Raw genomic sequence first — 27,639 nt, forward strand, 5'->3', positions numbered from 1 at the left:
GGGGCGAGGGGGAGGGGGAGGGGGCGAGGGAGAGGGGGCGAGGGGGAGGGGGCGAGGGGGAGGGGGAGAGGGGGAGGGGGAGAGGGGGAGGGGAGAGGGAGAGAGGGAGAGGGGGGAGAGGGAGTGATAGCTTTCAGAAAAGGTTAAACCTGCAGCAGAGCGGACTTTCCAGCCTTGTTGTTTCCGATCCTATTGTATTGGAGGTGCTACAGTTGCTGTGGAATTTCTGATCCATTGGTTTTGCACTGTGGTTTTTCCAACCAGAGCCTCCCCTACTGTTGATTTACACCATTTGTTAATCAACTGGGGATATGTTGTCACCCCTAGGTCAGGTAGTACATTTGCTGACAGCCTTCATTTCCGTGCAGTTGTATGTGCTACTTGAGGAGCTGAGAGAGAAATATTACAACAAATTAAGCAATATCTTATCAAGGATGGTCACCGCTGTTGGGTGCATAGAAAATGTGACTAGTGTAAGAACTGGTTGTGCATGAATTCGGAATGGACTAAGACTATTTAAAACTTTCAAATGGCAGAATCACAACTTAACACCACCAGTCTTGCCCAACTAACAAAACAGATTTAAAGATTGAAACATGCATGCATAACTGCAAGAAGAAAGTTTTTGAAGAGAAGGCAGTGCCTGTTTTCCTAATTTTGAAAGGGTGATGCCAAGATCTTAAAGATAAAGGTTCAGATCTTGTCAAAAATATGATAAATTATGAGAAATCCAAGACTTAGATTTTTAGAGCAAGAACAGGAACTATTGGAATGACCAAGGAGCCTGGCACTAGTTTCATTTAAGCAAAGACATTTTGAAATTAACTAAAGGTAATTTTTTTAATTGGTGGTAGATCTGTTCACGAAAGAATCATGGTGTTTGTGAAGAGCAGAGAAAATGGAATTGTTGTTCTGGATGGGACATCTGACAGTTTGAAACAATTCAAACAGATGTACCCAATACATGCCGACACCAGAACAACAAAAGAGGTGACAAAGGAACTTTGTGTATCTAAATGCTTTTATTGTATATTGATAGCTACTGAGAGGAAATCGTAAACCTTTGAATGTGTCTCAAAATAAACTACAATGTTGTTGTTAAGTTATTGGTTAAATTTTCCATGTTGCCACAGTGCACTGGCAAGTGGTTGGATTATGGGGTGCAGTACAGAGGTTTGCTTGCACATTACAGCATACTGACGACCAGTCTCATGTAGCTATCATCCATTATCAAGCTTCCTAAAAATAAAGGAGCCAAAATCGAAGGTAACTGACACTAATGCTATAATACTACAAGGGCTCTATTTACATAATTGACTTGCTAAAATGTTTCCAAATAATGATGAAGTCACTACTTCTTCACAGATATTTTAAGATCTGTAGATCTTTGAGGGTCACCCCAATCTAAAATTTTAGTAATCATAACATAAAATACAGGGTTGAAAAAGCCTATATGATAACTACATACAGACGTTTTTTGTTCATTTGCAGAAAAGCATAAAATTATGTTGGGGTCTTCAGTCTCGAGAGTGGTCTGATGAAGCTCTCAATTCTACTCAGACAAACTCTACTCGCAGTCTTCTCAATACATAGTTATGCATATTTTAGTACTTCAAAAGTGAAAACTTTCATACTATGGAATTAGGTTTAATGAAGATGAAATTACAGATGATCCTAGTGCAAAATTATTATTCACTCATTGAATTCTTAAAAGATGATGTCTTTGTAGAGTAATAAAACAAATTTTTAATGTTTATTTTTACAGAGCGACTCTTTACACACTATCTGTTACGTTATTTATATTGATGAGTCTCCTGTGCCGTAAATCAATGATTTATTAATGTACAACACTGGATAATAAAATTCTGAATATCTACCACATGTAGTCTTCATTCTACTGTATCAACCCATCATATCTTCACCATTCTTCTGGAGCCCCACATTTCATACACTTCTGTTCTCTTCTGCTCTGAACTGCACTCCCATATTTCACCTTGATGCATTGCCACACTCCAACCACACACTTTCTGAGAATGCTTACTAACATTTAAACTTTTTATTTGATGTCAAATTATTACGCCCTCGCTGAAGGCTTTCTAACACTAGTAGTACGTTGAGTCACACATTAAGGTATGTATAGAAATATTCACTTTGATATTAATACTGGATGTTAATTTCTCTGTGTCAGCTTTAAATTCTGATTTACTTAGTTTATAAGAATAAAGAAAAATATTTTTAAATAACTTATAGTATTATGCTTAACTAGGAATGGGAGTTAGTTGCTCTAAAATATTAAGAAAATTGGGCAAGTTCTTGAAAACCTCAAAGCAAGTTTATAGAAATCCCACTCTCTTTAACACGAAGGCAAATCCAAACATAATTTATTGTCAAAAATGCTCCTTATGGAGAACATTAGTTATATTGATTAAAACTGTATTTTCCATGATGCAAAACTGTTGCACACTTGAATAATCATAGGTCTTTTTTTAAAAAAAAGAGAAAAAAAAGAAACAGAAGATCAATCCTATTTCAAGATACCTTTATGACATTAAATGTGTTACTTTTATTGAATAAACTAACATGTTGCTTTATCTTGTCCTGCATTTTTTCTTCACTTCATTCTAAATTTTGCTTTTATAATTACAACTAGTTGATAGAAACTGTAATATTGAAGAGTTTACACTCCAGCACACTCAGTGAAAATAGGTTCATAAATTACGACTTGAATTTTATTTATAAATGAATAAATATGAATTCCCTACAAAAACAGTGCAATTTATTTCTTGGTGAGCATCAAATGGCACTGCAACTTGTTTTTCTCCTTGTGACTACCACTAAATCCACGATGCAATGTGTGGTGGAGCATACGATCACCTCTTTTATCCCTTCCATTTACAAATGACATATGGGATGATCTACTCTCAGCGAGCCTGAGCATAGTGCTCTGATTTTTTCATTTCTACCTACAATGAATTTTACGCAACTACTTGCATTTCATGACACTTCTTTCTTTAGCAACTTTAAGGTTAATACTCATTCGACCTCTCATCAAATGGTGGTATTCGTAATGTACACTGCAGTTCATCTTTTAAGTTGAAAATATTTTTTTGTAAAGTCAACTTTCCCTACTTCTCACACAACTAGGCTATCACAGTTGCCAAAATAAAATTGTTGCTGCTGTAGTATTCTACCTGTTCTCCACATTTGTGACTAGATTTTTTACACTTACTAATCACTATCACATGCTTTCATCACCCAAAGATTTAATGGAAGAGTTCGGAAACTTGTCACACCCAACTGTTTACTGTCAGGTTTTATGGTAAATACTGTCACTATGCTACTTTACTTTTTATCCAGTTTTCATTGTTCAGCTCAGCAGCAGAAATTTATCACCTTACTTGAATAACAGCATAGTAGTATAGTTTTGTCACATTACCTTTGGGCACAATCTCACTGTATTGCTAAAAGTGAATTAAAACAGAACACCAGTCCTACTTCGAAAACCACAGGTTTCTAGCTCAGAGGACAGAGGATTTTGTCTGGAGTGGGAGGTGTGACACAGGGGGATGGTTGGAAAATAATGGACAGTTGGCTGGTTACCAAGCTGGAAAAACAGTGGAAGATGAAGGAAGTGCCAAGAGAGAAGAAGATCAAAGACAATATGTTATTAAGTGTGTCAGAATTGTTTAAGAGGTGATAGAAGGGAGGGGTGAAATGAGAAGAGAAGGTGGGAGTTACAAGAAGTAAAAAATCTCCTTTTCACTTTTTATTCCCCTTAAAATCTCTGTCACCACGTCCCTAGTATCGTCTCTGAATTGAAGCTAGCACAGTGATTGATAACTTAGCTTTGACCATTATCTCCAGCACTTACACCTTAATATGGTGCTAAAGTACTAACTCTTGATGTAAGTAAATTTTCAGACACATGGTTAAAGGATCTTGTTTGATGTGCCTAAACTATACAATAAACACGCTATTGGCCTTATAAAGTTCATCAACATGTTTCAACGACTAATTTTGTATCATTTATGGTGTCTCAAAAATGGGGCAGTATTACACAGCCAGTAATGGCCACAGAGGTCAAGTGGGTTCCCAGCTTCACCATCAGCTGTTGTCTGCCAGGACACAGAGAGGTCTAAGTATCACTTCTGAGAAAGTTTTTACTGCAAGTTACTCCTAAAAGCAAATAATGACCAGATCATCTTTCTGCACTTATGGCAGTTTTGTTAACTACATTTGGTTTTTAATATTTGTAACTGAATATTAGGCCTCAAGGGACTGGGAAGGTTTTTCTACAACCACTAAATTATTCTTTTTAGATGTGACATTGTTACACTGTCATATTTAAAGTAATTGATTTACAGTGTGTGATTAAAGCAAACGTTGTGAAAAAGTGGAAATTTAATATAAAGGTTTTCAGTTGAATGTGGAGCCAGTTATCTCAACCCTTCGTCTCGTGTAAAATTTCTCACCACCTTGAGTCACACTCTCAGCCACGAGGTGAAATTCGAGGGGGGGGGGGGGGGGGGGGGGGGCTAGAGCTGGTGCAGAAATCCACCACAGCAAGCCTGCACCAAATTCCCACTGCACTGTTGAAACCTTAGACACTAGTGCCATTTGTTACGTAGTTAAGACAACAAAAGATGACATTCTGTGAATGTCAGCAGATGGGGTGTACATTCTGCTGGATAGACCCTGAACAAGCTGAGGTAGTTCCTGCTGGGATAATTTCAAGTTAATAGTTTAATTGTATTAGGAATTTACATCATTTCATGTTAGATAAATATGGTACCCACAATAATTTACTTGATTTTCCTACCATTTACTCTTACAGCCCTTTGAAATGAGTGCTTAAGGTTTATTTTCACATCTCTCACTTTCTAGACAATGATGCATTAAAACCATACAAACTGATGCCTTTCTATCATTCATCATCTAACTTAAGGCAACTCAGTTCCATATAAACCTAAAAAATGTAACAGATGAAGGTTCCAGATAACCACCACAAATTGCAGTTTTAAAAAGTTAAAACTGAATAGAATTAGAAAAAGTTCCTTCAGTTTCACTGAAATTGAAATTATACTACTAATTCATGAAGGGGCTACCCAAGTTTCAACACAGGACCAATAATTATATTTTACACGTTTTCATTGCCCTATAGTTTAAAAAAAATTAATATTTTTGAGAGACAAGAGGAAAAGATAAGAGCTAGATTTGATGGAGCAAGTTATTACTGCTGTTTTTAATTTCAGATAGTAGCTGAAACAGATACTCTTGATACTGTGAGATATATTCAGTGGCAATAAGAGGGATGGAGATAGTTACTTGTACACAGAAGACAAGTGACAAAATACACATTTGATACACAGCAGTTCTGAAGTTCACTGAAGCAATGGAAGGTGTCTAGTGACTACAAAAATATGCAGGTCATTGCCATTTTCAAGAAGGGTCATAGGACATGCACGTGTTTACAAGTTTATGTCAGTGTCAGTTGCGGAACTATGGACATGTGAAATCTCCATAAATAGTTCTGCAAACACATCTTACGAGACTTGGCTCGCTCTGTTCCTCCAAGAGATCCATAGCTAGAGGTAACAGCACTCAGAAAGGTGTTTGACACTATCCCATACTGCCACTTAGAGAGAAAAAAATACAAGGTTACTGAGTATCGGGCCAGATTTGTGCCTGCATTGCTCTTTAGGACTGGTTGCAGATGATGCAATGGTCTGTAAAAAGTATGAATACCAGAAGACAGTACCGATTTGCAAAATAGCACAAAGAAGATTGATTAATGATGCAGGTCCTGGCAATTTACCTTTAACATACATAAATGTAACATATTTCTCATAAACAGGGAAAGAAATGATCTATTGTACAACTACTCTATATCAATGACAAATTGATGGAAGCAGTGTCTACCATAAAATATCTGCAAGTAACTATCCAGAGTGACCTCACGTGTAACAATAATAAAAGCAAATAGGAGGAAAAGTAGATGCCACACAGATTGCTAAGAAGATTAAGGAAATTTAACACATCCATGAAGAAAGAGGCTTACAAGGCATGATGAGAGGCTTTACCCATCAGTTTGACTACTGCAATTTAGAATGTGTGCTTTCAGGGACTAGTCTGACTTCCTGTTACTTCCTCCCACATAAATCTTGGCAAATCCACACATCAGTTGGCTTGTGGAGTGAATGTACATAAAGAAAAATCTGGGACAGGTTCATGCAAATGCTGAATTGGAGCCAAGGCCCTTCAGTATTGTCAAGGGAGATAGTTTTATTAATCTTTCACAACAACTAACCAGCATCAGCGCCATGTATGGCACAATCTATTCACAAGAGACTGCTTTCACCAACAATTGTCTCTCAACATGTGTATGATACTGCGAATCAAGTACTAAGTGAGATTTTGCTTAAAGCAAAGGAAATTCTTCAAAGATGCTTTAACTTACCAAACAAGAAAGTGCTGGTATGTTGATAACAATTTAAAAAAAAACCACACACACACACACACACACACACACACACACACACACACACACAAATATTTAAGCTTTCGCAACCCATGGTTGCTTCATCAGGAAAGAGGGAAAGACAAACGGATGTGGGTTTTAAGGGGGAGGGTAAGGAGTCATTCCAATGCCGGGAGCAGAAAGACTTAGGGGGGAAAAAAAAGGACAGGTATACGCACACACGCAAATGCAAAGAGGTTTGGCAGATATGTCAGTCAAGGTGGACATACAAAGGCAAAGATGCTGAACAACTCACTCATCCTCCACAACCTTTCCAACAACCTCAACCTCCTCTCATTGCACACAGACCCAGTCTCTCCCATCTACTCAATCTCCTACTTCCAGTTCCATTCCCCCCAAAACCTCAAAATTCTAATAAACATAATCTGGAACCACAACACCTTAATTCAGTAGTTAACCTTCCTTCCAAACCTCTCTCCCAATCCGAAACCTCTGTCCTATCCAAAGGCCTCACCTTCAGTCCCACTCCCAGATTCAACCAAACAGCCCTCTTCAAAGATTTACTGTCCTACACTCATACTCTCACCTGTAAGTATCACTTTGCCACGAAGAAAAATGATCCTAATCCTACTCCTAATGATCCAGCTCTCCAAGACACTATACAAATTGAACCACGCCTGGAACAGTTCCGTCCTCCATCACAGTGGGACCCACCTCCTCTTCCTCAAAATCACCTTCTCCAAACCTTCCAGGAATTTTTCACTTCCAGCCTTGCCTCTCAATCTTTCTTGAAAAACCTTAATCCTACTCCCAACATCACCACAGCTGAAGCCCAGGTTATCCGATCCATCGCCATTCTTCCGGCTGACAAGGATTCCACGATCGTGGTTCTTTATCGTAGGGAGTATGAGGCTGAGGGACTGCGTCAGCTTTCAGACAACACTACATACAAAGTTTGCCAAGGTAATCCCATTCCTGATTTCCAGGCGGAGCTGCAAGGAATCCTCAGAACCTTAGGCCCCCTACAAAACATTTCACCTGACTCCATCAACCTCCTGACCCCACAGACACCCCGCACCCCTACCTTCTTCCTAAAATTCACGAACCCAAACGTCCTGGCCGTCCCATTGTAGCTCGTTACCAAGCCCCCACAGAACATATCTCTGCCTATGTAGATCAACACCTTAAATCCATTATATGCAGTCTCCCATCCTTCAAAGACATCAACCACTTTCTCTAGCACCTGGAATCCTTACCCAGTCTGTTACCCCTGGAAACCACCCCTGTAACTATTGATGCCACTTCCTTATACACAAATATCTCATATGACCAGGGCTTCGCTGCGATGGGGCACTTCCTTTCACGCCGATCATCTGCTACCCTACCTAAAACCTCTTTCCTCATTACCTTAGCCAGCTTCATCCCAACCCACAACTACTTCACTTTTGAAGGCCAGACATACCAACAATTAAAGGGAACAGCCATGGGTACCAGGATGGCCCAGGAAGCAGCCTTGGTTACCTAAGCCTGCCAACCCAAAGTTTGGTACAGTTTTATTACCTCTGACAGAAGAACCCCAAAAGTGCCCCACCTGTGACAGGATACTTTCCAGGACTGGATCAGACTGAATGTGGCTCTCCAGCAGGGATACGACTTCCTCAAATCCTGCCCTGAAATGAGATCCATCCTTCATGAAATCCTCCCTCTCCACCAAGAGCGTCTTTCCACCGTCCACCTAACCTTCATAACCTCTTGGTTCATCCCTATGAAATCCCCAAACCACCTTCCCTACCCTCTGGCTCCTACCCTTGTAACCACCGCCGGTGTAAAACGTGTCCCATGCACCCTCCCACCACCACCTACTCTAGTCCTGTGACTTGGAAGGTGTACACGATCAAAAGCAGAGCCACATGTGAAACACACACACAAATATTCAAGCTTTCGCAACCCATGGTTGCTTCATCAGGAAAGAGGGAAGGAGAGGGAAAGATAAAAGGATGTGGGTTTTAAGGGAGAGGGTAAGGAGTCATTCCAATCCCAGGAGCAGAAAAACTTACCTGAGGGGGAAAAAAAGAGGACAGGTATACACTCGCATGCACACACATCCATCTGCACATATACAGACACAGGCAAACATATGTAAATGCAAAGAGGTTGGGCAGAAATGTCAGTCGAGGCGGAAGTACAAAGGCAAAGATGTTGTTGAATGAGGTGAGGTACAAGGGGCGGCAACTTTAAATTAGCGGAGGTTGAGGCCTGGTAGGTAACGGGAAGAGAGAATATATTGAAGGGCAAGTTCTCATCTCTGGAGTTCTGATAGGTTGGTGTCAATGGGAGGTTTCCAGATAATCCGGATGGTGTAACACTGTGCCAAGATGTGCTCGCTATGCAGCAAGGCATGTTTAGCCACAGGGTGATCCTCATTACCAACAAACACTGTCTGCCTGTGTCCATTCATGAGGATGGACATTCCCACATAGAAGGCTTCACAGTGTAGGCGTGTCAGTTGGTAAATCACGTGGGTACTTTCACACGTGGCTCTGCCGTTGATCATGTACACCTTCTGCTTTACAGGATGGAGTAGGTGGTGGTGGTGGTGGTGGTGGGAGGGTGCATGGGTCACGTTTTACACTGGGGGTGGTTAGAAGGGTAGGAGCCAGAGGGTAGGGAAGGTGGTTTGGGGATTTCATAGGGATGAACCAAGAGGTTACGAAGGTTAGGTGGACGGCAGAAAGACACTCTTGGTGGAGTGGGGAGGATTTCATGAAGGATGGATCTCATTTCAGGGCAGGATTTGAGGAAGTCGTATCCCTGCAGGAGAGCCACATTCAGTCTGATCCAGTCCCGGAAAGTATCCAGTCACAAGTGGGGCACTTTGGGGGTGGTTCTGTGGGAGGTTCTGGGTTTGAGGGGATGAGGAACTGGCTCTGGTTATCTGCTTCTGTACCAGGTCAGTAGGGTAGTTGCGGGATGCGAAAGCTGTTTTTGGGTTATTGGTGTAATGGTTCAGGGATTCAGGACTGGAGCAGATTTTTGGGGAAGGGACCGTTTGATATGGAATAGGTGGCAGCTGTCATAATGAAGGTACTGTTGCTTGTTGGTGGGTTTCATGTGAACGGATGTGTGAAGCTGGCCATTGGACAAATGGAGGTCAACGTCGAGGAAAGTGGTATGGGATTTGGAGTGGGACCAGGTGAATCTTACGGAACCAAAGGAGTTTAGGTTGGAGAGGAAATTCTGGAGTTATTCTTCACTGTGAGTCCAGATCATGAAGATGTCATCTATAAATCTGTACTAGACTTTGGGTTGGCAGGCTTTGGTAACCAATGCAGCTTCCTCTAAGCAACCTATAAATAGATTGGCATATGAGGGGGCCATCCTGGTGCTCATGGCTGTTCCATTTCATTGTTGATATTTCTGGCCTCCAGAAGTGAAGAAGTTGTGGGTTAGGATAAAGCTGGCTAAGGTAATGAGGAAAGAGGTTTTAGGCAGGGTAGCAGGTGATCAGCGTGAAGGGAAGTGAGTGCTCCATCGCAGCGAGGCCCTGGACGTGTGGGATATTTGTGTGTAAGGAAGTAGCATAAATGGTTACAAGGACGGTTTCTGGGGGGTAACAGATTGGGTAAGGATTCCAGGTGTTCGAGAAAGTGGTTGGTGTCTGATGAAGGATGGGAGACTGCATATAATGGGTTGAAGGTGTTTGTCTACGTAGGCAGAGATACGTTCTGTGGGGACTTGGTAACCAGCTACAATGGGGCAGCCGGGATGTCAGTTTGTGAGTTTTAGGAAGCAGGTAGAAGGTAGGGGTGCGGGGTGTCTGTGGGGTCAGGAGGTTGATGGAGTCAGGTGAAATGTTTTGTAGGGGACCTAAGGTTCTGAGAATTCCTTGAAGTTCTGCCTGGACGTCAGGAATGGGATTACCTTGGCAAACTTTGTATGTAGTGTTGTCTGAAAGCTGACGCAGTCCCTCAGTCACATACTTATGACGATCAAGTATCATGGTCGTGGAACCCTTGTCAGCTGGAAGAATGATGATGGATCGGTCAGCCTTCAGATAACAGATAGCCTGGGCTTCAGCTCTCGTGATGTTTGGAGTAAGATTAAGGTTTTTCAAGAAATATTGAGAGGCAAGGCTGGAAGTGAGAAATTCCTGGAAGGTTTGGAGAAGGTGATTTTGAGGAAGAGGAGGTGGGTCCCACTGATGGAGGACGGAACTGTTCCAGGTGGGGTTCAATTTGGATAGTGTCTTGGGGAGTTGGATCATTAGGAGTAGGAGTAGGATTATTTTTCTTCGTGGCAAAGTGATATTTCCAGCAGAGTACAAATGTAGGACAGTAAATCTTTGAAGAGGGCTGTTTGGTTGAATCAGAGTAGAGCTGAAGGTGAGGACAGGACAGAGGTTTCGGATTGGGAGAGAGGTTTGGAGGGAAGGTTAACTACTGAATTAGGGTGTTGTGGTTCCAGATTATGTTTATTAGAATTTTGAGGTTTTGGAGGGAGTAGAGTTGGAAGTGTGAGATTGAGTAGATGGGAGAGACTGGGTCTGTGTGCAATGAGAGGAGGACGTCACACACATCCATACCAGAGGCAGGATTCAAAACTGCAACCGTAGCAGCAGCGTGGTTCCAGACTGCAGAGTGAATGAGGAAGAGATACATATACACGTACATACATACATACATATACATCTCTAACAGTTCAATTTAAGTTACATAGCGTAGTTGAAGCGAAAGATCCCACTCCTTTCTCATATAGAAATTATGGAGCTGGCATTCAATTTCCAAATGTACAGATGAGCTTTGAGAGATATTTGAACATGGATTGCTCAGATTATTACTTCAAGAATGTTTTAACTTTGTGGAAGGCTAATCAATGCCTGTGCCTTCCCCATACTCTGAAGTGGCTAAACAAATGCTATGCATTCCCACCAACATCACTGGCAGTGAAAGGCATTTTAGCATGCCAGACTGTCTTATCAGAAGTGCTGCTATCTCAACGTAGATCACAGTGATATGTTGGTAATTCAAAACAATAAGTACAAGCAAATTATTTCTGAAGATAATATACAAGTATAACTCACAGTATCTGTTTAAATAGTCAACTTATATGTATATACACAATTTTGTATTCAGCTGTTACTGTCAGAAATAATAGTCACATAGACGTCATGTACTGTATTGTTATCTTCAGAGATTGCTGCAGTAACTGATTCTATTTCATGACTCATTTATCTCACAGTTTATTTTTCATTTAGAGAGTATTATCTCTTTCACTGAAGAGTTATGAAATAACTGTCAATTGAGTGACACAGAAGAATAAACTTTACTTCTTGGCACACGTCCAACTAACAGAATTGCATTGTTTTCCAATACTACAATTTTTCTAATGAAGATAGCAAGAAAATTCATAGATCAATATATTATGAAGATGAATAATAAATTCATTAAAAATGCATGTGTTGTGTTGTGTTTGTGTGCAGTTTTAATTGCAGGCCACTCTTGGTCATACTTTGTCAGTGTTTAGCTATGAAAATGAGTGCTGCCTCACTCACGAGCACTTGTGCTCAATCCGAGAGCTTCTCACTGCTTGACAACCAAGTCCGGAGCAATCTTCATAATGGCATAACTGAAGACATCTAATGTGTTTGTTCAAGTAATCATCTTAGAAAGGAAAGATACTTTACTGTTACCCTGCAGAATCTAGTCATAGTCCTGCCTCAAACCGTGATTAATTACATGAAGATCAATCAAAATTAATTGTAATTTCTAAAAACATTTATGTTATATGCAACATGGCTAAAGAGGATTGTTATGGAACAGTGCAAGGTAAAGGCATCCTTATGCATAAATAAGTTTGCAGTACATTGTCTTGCATGAACATTCAGCTGTGAACAAGGTCTGTGCCCAAAGGATTCCACAGAATCTGGCAGTCTATATAATAACAGGAGATGAAACTTTGCTTAGTTTTCGCCTCACACATATCAATCAACTGCTAAGTTTCATCATGATCTGAAACCAGGAGGCAGTCAATGAAGCACTCAACAGAATAATAATTGTTTCTCTGGTTGTAATGGATGTGTCATGACCATTGATTTACTGGATTGAGGAACACTTTAATGTTCAACTGCATTTAAAGTTGTTTGCCAGACATCTAGAAACTCAGGAACCTATAAAATACGTCAATTGTTCATCATGACAGGCCAGCTGTATAACAGAACATCAGCCAATTGATTATTTGATAGAAATCACAATGATGAACTGCCTGTTTTCACCAATCTCCACCTCCAATAGCTGTCTAATCCTTCCACACATGTTTATTAGGTACCAATATCAAAGTGGGGAAAATATTTTCGTTATTGGTTGAAATAAATGCAGAAATGTGAGTTTTAAAGGTAAATATTCTGAGAAACAATAAATACTTACATAAAGAAATAGCTGACATCAAAAATATACCTGTATTATAGTGTCATGAAATGCTGTGCTTTGAGCACAGCTGTATGTGCACGTAACAAGGACACTGGCAAGACAGAAGTAAAACAATTAGGAAATAATGTTACGATGTTACAAGATGGACTGGTAAACTGAAGAACAATCGTGGCCCTCAGCAAGTCAGTGAGGAAAGATCACTAATAAAGAAAATTAGATGAAGAGTTGTAATCGTTTGACAAATATTTAGTAGTGTGCTGCTGCTGAAAACTATAGATAAGAATACTTTTGCAAATGTTAGCATGTATCATTTGCATACAATGTGAGAGTGAAATGAAAAATACAACTGGCAAATATCAGTACTGGTATGCTATACAGGGTTATTACAAATGATTGAAGCGATTTCACAGCTCTACAATAACTTTATTATTTGAGATATTTTCACAATGCTTTGCACACACATACAAAAACTCAAAAAGTTTTTTAGGCATTCACAAATGTTTGATATGTGCCCCTTTAGTGATTCGGCAGACATCAAGCCGATAATCAAGTTCTTCCCACACTCGGCGCAGCATGTCCCCATCAATGAGTTTGAAAGCATCGTTGATGCGAGCTCGTAGTTCTGGCACATTTCTTGGTAGAGGAGGTTTAAACACTGAATCTTTCACATAACCCCACAGAAAGAAATCGCATGGGGTTACGTCGGGAGAGCGTGGAGGCCATGACATGAATTGTTGATCATAATCTCCACCACGACCGATCCATCAGTTTTCCAATCTCCTGTTTAAGAAATGCTTCTGCTTTAGCCTTTTCCGTAAGATTTTCCAAACCGTTGGCTGTGGTACGTTTAGCTCCCTGCTTGCTTTAGTCATCGACTTCTGCGGCTATGCGTGAAACTTGCCCGCACGCGTTCAACCGTTTCTTCGCTCACTGCAGGCCGACCTGTTGATTTCCCCTTACAGAGGCATCCAGAAGCTTTAAACTGCGCATACCATCGCCGAATGGAGTTAGCAGTTGGTGGATCTTTGCTGAACTTCGTCCTGAAGTGTCGTTGCACTGTTATGACTGACTGATGTGAGTGCATTTCAAGCACGACATCCGCTTTCTCGGCTCCTGTCGCCATTTTGTCTCACTGCGCTCTCGAGCGCTCTGGCGGCAGAAACCTGAGGTGCGGCTTCAGCCGAACAAAACTTTATGAGTTTTTCTACGTATCTGTAGTGTGTCGTGACCATATGTCAATGAATGGAGCTACAGTGTATTTATGAAATCGCTTCAATCATTTGTAATAGCCCTGTACTTAACCAACTTAAGCACAAGTTACTTTAATGGCAAATAAAAACTTTTTATGAAGATTTTTTTGAACTCCACTAGAAACATTCACATGCAGTAATACTTCTCATGACTAGATGGTTATATTTTGAAATCTACTTTCAAAGTAACTATTGGGATAACCTTCAGACCTGTCAAATTTGTTCATATTTTCACATAGTGTAAATGAAAATCTCCTTCTCATTGACCATCACTTTGTGTTGAACTATTACTATGAAGAATTCCTTAACAACAACTCGAGAGCAACTCAGTAATGACTCGTGTGGATCAAGTTGAATGCAATCCTGAATCTAGTTACTAATCTTCACACTGTTTGAAGTGAATGAATTTTTGAGAGCCTTGATTGCTATCAGAGAAAGTTGGCACTGAATGTGTGATTTATGTATGACTTATTTTGCACAAATTTATGCAAACAAACTAAAAATAAATTCCAGAATGAAATTTTTACTCTGCAGTGGAGTGCGCACTCATGTGAAACTTATTCGCAGATTAAAACTGTGTGCTGGACGGAGACTAAGTGGAGACCTTTGTCTTTTGTGAGCAAGTGCTCTACTGAGCTATCCAAGCACAATTCACAGCTTGTCTTGACAAACTAATTCTGCCAGCAAAGAAATTGACACAATATGATAAAATACTTTTTTCAGGGACTATATACAGATTACAAATTCTTACTGGTTCAGGGCACACATTGATACACAGCAAATGCAATAAATAAAACTTATTTTATTTCACTAGTGCAAGTGTTAGATGAAAAACCCAATATCCTTAACTGATCAAAACAACAAGAACTGCACATACCCTGAACGTACTTTGAGATACAAAATGTAAGCTTAACTTACAACCAATCGTTGGTTGGTAGATTCATGTTGCTCTGAGATTCCTGTTTGGTAAGTTAAGTTACCTCCAACACAGAAAATCACAACAATGCTGGTTTCAAATAGAGATTCAAATATGATATCTATAATAAATACTGTCAGTTGGCTGGACGATTCCTTTCTGGGACAACATTTTTAATAGTGTTAACACACTCTTTAAAGCAATGCATTATTGCTGTTTTTGAATGTATTTTGGGAACTATGAAATCAGCAACTACAGCAAGGGTTATCACAATGATGCACCTGCTAACACAACCACAGTGACGAACCAACACATTTTAGCAGCAACATTAATTTTATGAACAATTTTTAACTAAAAAATTGTCCAGTCTTTTGTATTCTGCTGACAGCTTTCCTGATTCAAAAATCAAATACACTTTTAGTTATAACAACAATTGAAAAGTTGTATTGGCAACAGAGCAAGAAACACAAATGTGTTAACTAAGTTTGGAACCTGATGTTCCAACTCTTAGAACTGTGGGAGAGAATTTAAATGAAGGGAAAGATTTGGGAAACTTACATATGCTAATAAATTGTGAGCTACTACATACAAAACAGGTTAGAGTTTGATTCAGAGTGGTGACAGGAAATCTATTAATTTCCTGTCCTTCAGAAATGTAACTGATTCCATGTGCACTACATATATATCACAAGAACAGTTTATTCTTTATAGAGTTTATTAACAAACTACGAATGGCTGCATTGGCTATTCTTTCATTACTTTAGAATGACATCTACTGCTGAAAGATGTTGCTGTTTGGATGGAGCACTATTACATGCTACAGTGTGTTTTTAAACTGCAGTTGTAGTCATACTTTGAAACAAACCTGTATTACAATTAAGATCGTTGACAATGAAACAAAAACAGAAAATCAAGAATTTTACCTTTATTGGCCAAATTTTAATTACAGTCCATAAAGCAAAAAAGCTGATATATTTATATATAATATATATAATATATTTTTTTCTATGAATTAAAGAGTATGTGGAGTGAAAGAGGGAGGGTATGCCATATAGTAATATAATTCTATGAGTATTTGCAATTCTAAAACACAGTCAACTGTTAACAGGGATTTGGTAAAGGAATGGGGGGAGAGAGATGTAAGATGTATATTCTACCCCAAGAATTGTTGGCAGGTTGGTTGAGGCAACATTAACTGCCAAATCATCCCCTGATATGCTTCATGGAGTCCAAAATGCCATCTGCAGAAAGGGCAAGCACCTCTTCCAGTTGCAGAATGAAAAACACACATCTCCATATAATACACATTTTCATGCTGCACCACACATTCAATCTTTATTCACATGCTGTGACACTTTAAATTATATTTTAATAAAATCTTAATATACAGCTATGGCTACACTAACAAGCTGATGTGGTAGGGAAGAAATAAGGACAATTCACATTTATTTAAAGTATAAACATTCTATATGCAGCTTTCATGCTGTACCAAGCTGCCTCAAAACTCACTGAACCAAAAATGTCATGATTCACTCTTTAGTGACACTGAGGTTTATAAGCATGTATTACCCTGTACAGTTTATCAGTCATTCCTAAGGTACCAAAAAGTGAAACAAACAGTACTATTTGGTTACACACTGTACAGAGAAAAACAAGCTCTTACCATCTCGTTGCTCAGTCATTTATCATTTTTTAATCTTATGTGCTCTTGTACTGTATGTGTGTATAAAAGTGTCCACTGCTTGTCTGGTCCCAAGAATCTAAAACCATCCTTCACAGTTGCACTTCCAGGGATGCCATATTTGGTTGTTTCACCACAAAGAGCATTGCCCCTCCCCACTTGTTTGCAGACTTTGTGAAACCTGCACATTAAGTGTCTTCATGCGAACATTTAACGAGGAGGAATAGTAGCTCACTTCATTCTCAAAATAAAATGGTTCTTACAGCTAACATACATTTATATATGCAATTTTGTTTCAGAATCTGGGATCACTTGACCACATAACAATCACTCACAAATTTATTCAGGTGTGTGATGTCAATAGCAGCAGTCAAGGACCTTCAAATGCTGTAGTGTACATAAAAGACATACCACTACAGCTTGATATAATAGTTACAATGAAAGGAAATTAAGGGGAAAATGATTCTCTATCTACTTACAGTATTTTCACTTTATTCTGGGCATCTCTGTCTTTCACATCATTCTTCTCTACTCAAAATTTAATGCCTTAAATCTTGTGCTGGCCAGCTCAGTCTAGAATCTCACCTTTTCCATTAAATGTAATTGTAAAATCTTGAGCCAACAGAAAAGGCTTCTTTTCACCAGAACCCTCTCCTTGACTAAAATCTATGATTCTACAAACACAATTATGTTGAAAAGTCTTCAAAATATCCAGATGGTATAGTGGAATGAATATTGGAATACTTTGTATCGTAGTAAACACATCTCAAAAAGTTGAAGAGGAAAACAAATCCATATTTCATAACTTTAAACAATAACTGTCATTAGTATTTCTCTTAATACACACAACTGTATAGAAAAACTTCCATAAAAAGCTACACAAATAACTCTCGAATTTTTTAAAAATTCTTATAAAATGGTTTTACAATTCTTTAATTTGTGTTGCACATGAACATAAAAAGCTCTTGTCTCATCGACTGCAAGCTGGTTGGCCGGCGGCCGAGGAGAGTTTTGATGCAGTGAGCTAAGCTGGGTCACACAACACACTTAGACACCAAATAAAGGACTTGGGAGGGACAGGGAAGGTTTTCTTATCACACTCTTCACTTTGATTCTTTTTCTTCTTTCTGCTTGTTCTCCTCTACATCTTTTTCAACTTCTTTCTCTTCTTTTTCAGACTGAAACAGAATTACCATTTCCATAAATGTGTGTAATACTGGATAGACAACCACAAAGTAATAAATAAAACAAACCTGCGTGATTAATTTTAACATATGGACTGTATATCAGTTGCCACTTTGATGGTGAAAATGTGAGCAAAATGAAAGAACTTTTGAGGCTGTGATTGCCAGAGATAGCGGGTAGTACATTGTGTAAGGAAGATTCAAGTGTAGAGATACTTTTAATAATCTTGAGGATAGTTTGGGAGGCTACAGTGCAACAGCTTCATAAATCTGATTGAATAATAATTCCAGCATTTCAAAACTTTTTCACATACAGTATTTGGTGATGACTGCTGGTTTAAGAATCTTGCTCTCCTCCAATGCATCATGAAATACAGTATCATATCCTGAACATTAACACTAGACCAACAGAAGATTTGTAAAATGATTATCATTCCTTTTTCTTAAATTTAGCATCAATTTTTTGTTCATTTATGAAAGGTTATAACTTTTCATACTTTTTCTTTCCTTTATGACGATGTGTTAGGATTTACAACATTTTTGACAGTTCATTCAACATACCTAGAATGGCAGACAGGGTCAGTTTGACACCACTGTAATATCCAAGTTTATGTAGATAAACCAACAATGAAGCTGCAAATACCAGCAATAATGCACAGTTCTTGCTACTCATTATTCAATTATGGCAGATGCACATTCCAATATGACAGTTCAGATCACTTCATTCACATGACTCTTTGGCAGTTTAAGACTTTTTGAACACGTCTCAGAAGTGTTGACTTTCCTGATTAAGAAACGTTAGATCTCCGAGAACTCCAACATTAAATTTGAAATTGACTTCACTGATTAAGGTGAGTGTTCGTATCCGAGACAAGTGAAGATAAGACACTGAATGAAGATGGGTTAGGGGAGGGGGCAGGAGGATTCAGATTCTAATCTATGTAAATCCTTACAGCAGACCCAACTGAATGCCTCTACAATGATGGTTACTAGGGATGGAATCAAGTGAGAGATTGCCAAAGTTTGATCTTGTGGCAGAATGTTGGTTACAAATATTGTAAAGCAGGAGGAGGTACTACTACTACTAACACTATCTGCCAACTAGTAGACAACTTGCCGATGCTTTCCACATGATGTTTGGCCCTGCAGTGCTACCTCTCAAAGAAACACACAATCAAATGCTCGAGAAGTGCTAGAAAACAATCACTGGACTGTGTCACTTTACCTGGAAAAATTTCTAGCCAATATATATGCTTGTGGTGTCATTTGTACAGAATAATGTGTGCGTGGCTGATCTTTAGTCACCTTCTTCGAAGCCTACTATTATGAATAGTGGTCGTACTTCACGAACTTCTCAGGTTTCTCAGTTCTGATTAACTATGAACCCAAGCTGTATACCTACCAGCCAAAAAATTCACTCTTATCTAAAATTTGGGGGAAATTCAGTGGAAAACACTTTTTCTACCTGTCCTGTAGAAAACAACTATAGATAAGCAACTCCTGACCAAGCAAATCAAGATGCAGTTTCACTGAATTCATGTTTGACAAAGCTGACAAATATGATCTCAAATTCCACAATGCTGAGGATGTGCTTAAATGTTTACTAAATGAAGTTTCCCCGTACCTCAGGAAAGAGGAAATGCACAGAAGAAATCACTACATGACATGATTCTGCATCTGATGGAGGAGCTATTTCTGAATCAAGAAAGAAACTTGACAGACCTCTCTTCAGACAGCACAGAGGAAACTTTAATTGGTACAGTGATTGTCTGTTACGAGATCCCTGAAGAGGCAAGGAAGCCAATGTTTAAATACACCAATACTTTATCATGTCAGAAAGGCAACACAGACTGCATCATGACTACAGCATGGAAAGAAGAAGAATGTCATTCTCCCGAGAACACTGCATGCTGAAGTAGGTGAAACCATAAAAATCTACAATGGAATTAACTATGGAGTAGACATGGTTGATCAAATGACCAATGAATATACTATCAGGGTTGCATGTAGGAAAATGATGACATGTCTTCTGCATCATCCTGACATGGCGGCAATAATGCATGCATCACTTGCAAAAAGTCTATAACAAGAAATGACTAAAGGAGAAGTTCACATTCTAGTTGGCAAATGAACTTGTGGAAATAAAGAAGCAGGGAGTACAGAAAAGAGTCAGACCATCCACTGCAAAAGCAGCAGGACCATGACCAGAAGCAACTCTGTTCAGTGCCAGAAAGCTGCGTGCGGAGAACATGCGTGTGAAACAAAAGTCACCTGCACAAAGTGCACTAGTAGAATACAATGGCTTTAGTAGAATGTCCATGTGTTAATAACATATGTGAGAGTAAGATGGGCAATATATACTAAGTATACCTAGAAGGTTCTACAAATAGCTGTATATTGAAGTCTACAGTTAGAAAACTTGTTAGCATGAGCAAAGAAATTGGTAAGTACATGTGTATTAATTATCTTGCATAATTGTTATGTAGCTAGTGAAAGGTAGAGATTAACATGCACTAAATTAAGGTATTAGTGTAAATAAAATATGAAAATATTTGATGCAGGGTCCAGATGCCCCCTTTCCTCCCATTTTAGGACTGTCGAAAATCTGTTCTAGTGTTTACCTTTATTGTTGTACTCTAATATGAAGATTAATCTTTCAGCCTTACCCAATTGGCCTTAATTTCTTATACGGTTCAAGCAAGCACAACTGACTTCTACGACATTAGCTAATTAGCAGGTATGGAAGTATGAAACTGGAATTTCCCTTTATATGGTGCTACCCATCAGTGTAGAGCCCGTGAGACTACTACTGCTGTGCCATCTGCTTCCTGCAACAGCTGACTAAGAATGTCAACTCACAGTAGCCCGAGTTCCACACATCAGTTTCTGTTTCAAACCCATAAACATGTCTAGTTTTGCGTCTACAAACTATGATTAGCAGACAGTATTGGTTTTCTGTTATTTGAAGAACAATGCTGCCAAATTGCATCTAATTCTTGCTGAAGCTTTCAATGAAACTGCTTTTGGGAAAAAACAGTGTTTTGAGTGGTTCAAAAAATTCAGAAGTAGTGATTTAGATGTGAGAAATGGCGAACACAGGAAACCATCGAAAAAATTCCAAGACAACTAATTGTAGGCCTTATTGGATGATGATGATAGACTCAACAGGAACTCGTGGAACAATTTTGCGAGATGCAGAAAGCCGTTTCTGCACTTTTCCCATAGCTTTCAACTGACGAGAAAGTGGGAAAATGGATTATGTATGAACTGAATGAAAGACAACAAGCAAATCAAAAGGCCAATTGTGAAATGCTACTTGCCAGATACGAAAGAGAGTCGTTTCTCCATTGAATAGTGACAGGTGATGAAAAATGGATATATTTTGAGAATCCTAAGTGTTTTAAGTCATGGGTGAATCCAGGCAGACCAGCGACATCCACTAGAAGACCGAATCGCTTTGGAAAGAAGACAATACCTGTGTTTGGTGAGATCAGGAGGGTGTCATCTATTATGAGCTGCTAAAACCTGTTAAAACCATTAACACTGATCACTATCAACAGCAAATGAGATTTAAATCAAACATTATGTGAAACAATTGAAATATGGAAAAAGGCAACACAAAGTCATATCGCTCCATGATAATGCTCCATCACACACACACCAAAACAGGTTAGGGAAATGATCAAGGCATTCAGTTTGGAAATACTAGGGCATTCGGCTCATTCTCCAAACTTGGCCCCCTCCAATTATAAACTATTTACATCACTGGGACGCACTCTTGCTGAACAACACTTCAACTCATATGAAAATTTAAAAAAATTGCTCACTAACTGGTTCACTTCAAAAGAAGAACTTTTTTGGCATGGTATTCATAGCCTGCAATACAGATGGGAGAAATATGTAAACAGCACTGGAGATTATTTTGAATGAAATACTGTTTATCAGTTTTAAAGAACAAACATGTAATTATTGAAACCAAATTCAGGTTTCGTACTTTTACACCTGGTAAACATGATAGTTAATACATTTTGTATGTGCTTTAACAACTTATATTTGTTCATATTAACAATACACGAGAACAACAGGTTTTTCGGAAATGAGATACCAGTATCTATGGATGCACCACATTACTCACTATTGTATTGCAAAAATTTTGTGAAAAAAGTACTCTGCTAATCTTCAAGCATTTTTAAGTACTGTAGAACCTCTGTTCCACTAGGCAATGTTACAGTGCGAACTTCTGCAGTAGAAGATAATGTTCTATCTTTACTGACAATATTTGCTGTGTATCCAGCTCTGGGCCCCTTTGGTATATATTTCTTTTGAGACTGAATTTACATTCTTTGAATTCAAAAACTCAAATTAACATTTTATATTTGGTAATTTTTGCAAATACAATATAATGTTTATGATCTAGGTGACAAAACAAATTAGACAGCTACAGACAGTAGATGAAACAAGGATCTACTTGATGACAACCTCATAAAATTTGCTCCTGTGAGAATATGAAGGAGTTGACAACTAATTAAATATGAAGTAGTATATTTAATACACACTTTTTTGGATGTACATTACAGTTCCACAAAATTAACATTGGACACAAAATAGGAAGACTTGCTGTTATTTATGGCATACTGAACAGAGACTTAGGAACTTTTGTATAGGAAGCAATCTCAAAAAACCAATTTGGATTCACACTGTGTAAAGGGAGAGTGGTGTGGGTTCTAACAACAAAAAAGGTTCAAAGTGGAGGGGAAAAGGGGGGACAGGGAGTATACAAATAAAATGAAACTGCAGAAATGAGAACAGATTGACATTAAAAAGTTGAGGAATATGTCATGGATTATACTAAAAGGCGAACAGTGGTGGGCCATGTTCCAGTTCCACAAACTTATGTGTTGACTGAGGCATGAAATGTGTGTTTAGGAGGTTATGCAGAAAGGGGGTAGGGGGACGGGCAGGGGGCAGCCAATATCAATATCAGTACACGATTTAATACACTACATGCGCTAGTACATGTAGTAACAACATATAATCTGTATTCATAACAATGGAGAAAAGAGAAATATGTTAGCTAATTTTTAGGTGTTAATACAATATTCTAAAATCCAAAACAAGAAATGAAGCTGCCTCATTTTATGCAGGAGAAATGGAAAATGTTAACCTACTACTACTACTACTACTACTACTACTACTACTACTACTACTACTACTACTACTACCACCACTACTGCTACTACAACAACAACATTAAATCTGATGTCAAAATTAATATTCATCTTTTAAAGGCTAGTATTTACACTGTACCTTTTCTTTCTCAATCTCTTTTTCAATCTCTTTATCACCCTCCTTGTCACCTTCCTTCTCATCTTTCTCCTTTTTCTTTTCCTCTTCCTTTCCTTTGCTCTCTTTCTCTTCTGGTGGAGGTTTAGGCAGGTGAGAGTTCAGATCTAGAGTTTTGCAGATCTCTTCCCAGTCAGGGAAGCACCTGCGTTCAGAAATTAAATTTATAAAATTATGCACAGTTTCTCACAAAGTATACTTCAGTTATCCTCGTAGTAATATTCTAAACCCAAGAATGAATGTTATTAGCCAATAGTTTTGTCAAATTTCTTCCATTAACACAAACACATATCTGAAGTATAATATATATATATATATATATATTCCTTAACATGACGGACATATTACCTTTCTTTCATTCTGTTCACATGGCCTACAAGGTTTGCACAGTTCTCTTGCATGTAGTCTCTTAGCGAATACTGAACCTCCTTTTCAATGAAATATATCTGAGCCAAGCTTGAAAATGCTACAACATCCAACTGAAAAATATAAAGGCAAAATCAAATTAAATACGAATCTTTAATCATAGCATTTGTGAAAGTCAAGTAACAAGCAAGTTTTTTTTAAACAAAAATGTAAAGAAAAATTACCGTCGTCGGCTCATCTCCGAAGAAGAAAGGTTTGTCTGCCAACATATCTGACAGTACTTTGAGATCATTTTGACCAAATTCAATTATTTCCTCAGGCTTGTGTACACCAATTCCCTGAGCTTTCACTTTCTTGGCTCCCTGAAACATGGAAACATTTATTTTTATATAAACTGTCAACAATGTACTCAGATGTAACTAAGTTTATGTTTGTTTAACTTTACCTTGCGGGCAAATGTGAACTTGAAGAAGAAGTTTAATATTCCATTAGGGATTTTTGAGCCAAGGGCATGCTGCAGGTTTACTTTATATCCCTTGATAACATTATCTGGGTATTTTGTCCTCCACCACGCAACCACCCTGTAACATTTTAATTTGTTATGACATTCTTACTTTGTGATTGTGTGCCATGTGATGATACCTTACATCATTATTTAATGAATGAATGAACATTTAGTACATAGAGAGAAAGAATAATAGTAACAGAGTATCTTTCCAACTTTATTACAAATTGTCCTAATAGATGTGTCTAAAATTTCCTCAATGCAAAAGTAAGTCAATTCAAGGTAACTTTCAATTTTTTTTAACCTTTCATTTGTCCACCCTATTGCCACAAATATGGTAGAATAAAATATACAATGTGTCTTCATTTCTTGAGATGGTATCAAAGAGAGAAAAATATTACCTGTATAGAGCTGAAGTACAAGAAATAAGAATGCTTCAGAGCAAACATGTATACATGGGTTGGACGAAACAAGAATTCAAATAACTCCCATAGTTTTTTGGATAAATATTTAAAAATCACTAAAATAGAAAATTATTTATAATCTGAATTAATGGCTAGTAACTGAATTAAACTAAGATAATATCTGTTGGCGAGACAGGTTTATATGCTTATCACTTCATAATAGCAAAGACAATGTTTTCAATTTATTCCCATTCTGGCCAAAATTGTTACATTTGAGACACACTCAGCTCGTCTAACTATGCAACATAGTGACTGGTTTACTATACTTTTTGTAATAGGGCCTGCAATTGACAACTAAGCATCCATAAAACCAGAATATTTATTACTATTTGAGTATTTCTCACCAAGTTTCCTTAAAGAAAACTGATCCAGTATCACTCTGGATGGAAGTGTCAAAGTTTTAACATTTTGGCATCGAGCCAAGCTGTCATCAGTGATAATGTACCAAGGTGCTATTTCTGCATGGGAGCAGGGGCATTGCTGCAAACTCTTCTGAGTGTGGGTCCATGTGTGCTCTGCCAGGACTCCACGTGGTGTTGCTTGTGGTAGTTTAGACAGTGTCTAAAGCAACTTTCACTGCACTTAACTGGTTTTACTTATTTTATTTTATTTTATTTTAGAAGCAAATGAAAGGCCATTTTGCCTTGAGAAATTTGTAATTACACCAACTTCATTAGAAAGTGGAATACAGAAATAATTCCATGTTATGCAGCAGGCTGTAACATTACTAGAACTAAACCGACACACTAAATGGTGCTGAAAATGTTTAGGTCATGAACTGGATCACATTAATATTGGCATGAGCAGACTACTCTACATCTCCAACAGGTCTATTCAACAAATTAAACCAGGGCCACACAGCATTGTTTCACCCATAGACAAAATTAATGTGAACGTTCAACCACATATGAACTTACATCTTTACATATACTCAGCTTCTGTGACTAATGAACAGGCATTTTACACTTACCAAACTAAATGATTCTCAATCATTGAGATCATTGCATGAGAGACATTCTTCTGATCATTTGTCAGACCTGCATCCAAGTCTTTCCCAAATCTTTGTCCCAGCTCTTTTAGGATGATGGTACTGTCAGCAATTTCTTCACCATTCAGCTCTACAAATGGCAGCTGTCCCTTTTTCGACCGGAACTTCATTTTGTGATCAACATTCTGGAAAAGAAAAATATCTTACATCAGGACACTTATTTACATCCTTACAGTTAATTAGATAAAAAGAGCCTGTGTTCACCAAGTGTGTGGCAAAAACAAGAGACCTGAATAGGATTAATGAGTTTAATACAACATGATGGATGGGCAGTGTTTGAAGGCAAAGTGACGCACTGAATGAATGAATCACCCATGTGTGTTTCAGAAGACTGAAGTTTAGAATTTGGTAAGTTTGTTCTTTCAGGCATATATTTTAAAAGTATAATGTTTGTACATTTAATGTTATATTTCCTTTATCTCTTGTGTGTTCTTGAAAAGCTCATGCTTTTAGATGATTCACATTAATTGCAGAGGCATCGATCTTCACTTAAGTCTCCAAAATCCTCCTTCCATGAAAAGGATAGTTTACTGTGACCCTCTATGGAATTTTACTTCTACAACAGCAGTTTAAGTGGCACACTATATTTTCCTGAAGGTACTGTAATGTTGCCAGATTGATTACTAAGACCACTTTTTGTAATTATTTCATACATCAGTCCTATGAAGTTTATCACAGTTTTTGTCTGTTCCATCAAAAATTCAGCACCTAAAGAAGCTTATACTCAGCATCTTCATTTTATCAAACTAAACCGTAATTTTCTGCAAAGTGGTTAGTATTTCAACTGTGGAATCAGCTGTTTCCATCTTAATACAAATTCCATTCCCCACAAAAGCAGTTTTTTCATTACTCTAACAGTCTGCAAGCAGTTATAGCATTCACTGAGTAAATGCAATGCCAAAAATAACCAAGCTAACTGGGAAATTAAAGCTGACAGTCAGGAGTGAATCTTTGGGTTTCCCAAGTGATATTACTAAAATTGGTACAGAACAGATCCACAAAGCTTTCTTTTCCCAGTATTCATCTTTCACTTTACAAACAATGAATGTTTACATATCCTTCTGGGCTAGTACTCAAAAAGTTATGGCAGAAACTGACCGCATACTAGGAAAACCCCAAAGGCTTTGTGGTTCTACTACTTTCCAATACTTCATCTCCCACGGATGCTAATCCAACAAGATATCCAAGCAGGAGAACAATACTGGCATATTTCAGGGTTGAACCAAGTTGTGGCAGCTTCTTCAGTTGTTTAATATTGATCACAATGGGCAGTGTTTGATAAGATATAACTGTGCTCACCTGAAGTACCAATGTTAATGTTGTGACTTGGTTCAGATAATTTATAAGCAGTAAAGAGAGTTTTTCATAACTTCTCAGCTTACAGTTACAAAATGCCGTTACTACAGCTTACAGTACCTAATCTTTGAGGGGAGGAGAATTCAAAAGTTTTGTAGTTATGGTAAAATAGTTTTAAGGTTTAGTGACCATTATGAGTACATTTGCTACTAGTCAGTATCCACTAAACACACTTCAAGTCTTGAAACTTATGTGTCACTGTATCAGGGCAGGCTGTAAGTTTGGTTTGTAAAATTTTTCTGGTTACACCCATATTGGCGTTAACATGTTCTCTGAAAGTCTTGCTTCCAGCAGGAACGAGAAAACTTGCGAGTACAGTTGTGTGTTAGAGCCAGAGATTATCATGGTAATTCTGTACCATGTATTTGTGAATTATTTGCTTGTTACTTGTTAACACTCCACTTAAGTTTGAAGGAAACAGATTTATGTTAACTTCACCCCAGCAGTCACTAATTTGTTGTAGAACACCTCTGTGTGTCACGACTTATTTCAGGCACCTCCATATTTTCCCTTCGCCGTACTTCTTGCATCCTCGTCCGTAACATTTTTCTGATGTGTCATTTCATAACGGGGGCAGCGACTAACTAAATTGGAATGCTTGTGACAAACAGAAGACAAATCGT

General features: G+C 38.3%; 1 protein-coding gene across 1 annotated transcript in view; it reads right to left on the reverse strand.

Moving 5' to 3' along the window:
- Window positions 1-15,974: 15,974 nt before the first annotated feature.
- The window catches only part of LOC124712967 (failed axon connections), a 153,665-nt gene continuing 142,000 nt past the window's right edge, over window positions 15,975-27,639 (reverse strand). The window contains exons 2-7 of the mRNA XM_047242913.1: window positions 25,583-25,785; window positions 24,089-24,224; window positions 23,868-24,005; window positions 23,626-23,756; window positions 23,242-23,422; window positions 15,975-17,928 (exon numbers count right to left, since the gene is read on the reverse strand). Of these exons, the coding sequence (XP_047098869.1) occupies window positions 17,854-17,928; window positions 23,242-23,422; window positions 23,626-23,756; window positions 23,868-24,005; window positions 24,089-24,224; window positions 25,583-25,785 (864 nt within the window). The 3' untranslated portion in view covers window positions 15,975-17,853. The remainder of the gene's footprint in view (window positions 17,929-23,241; window positions 23,423-23,625; window positions 23,757-23,867; window positions 24,006-24,088; window positions 24,225-25,582; window positions 25,786-27,639) is intronic.

Source organism: Schistocerca piceifrons, chromosome 1, assembly GCF_021461385.2.
Source record: "Schistocerca piceifrons isolate TAMUIC-IGC-003096 chromosome 1, iqSchPice1.1, whole genome shotgun sequence".
Classification (NCBI taxonomy): Eukaryota; Metazoa; Arthropoda; class Insecta; order Orthoptera; family Acrididae; genus Schistocerca; species Schistocerca piceifrons.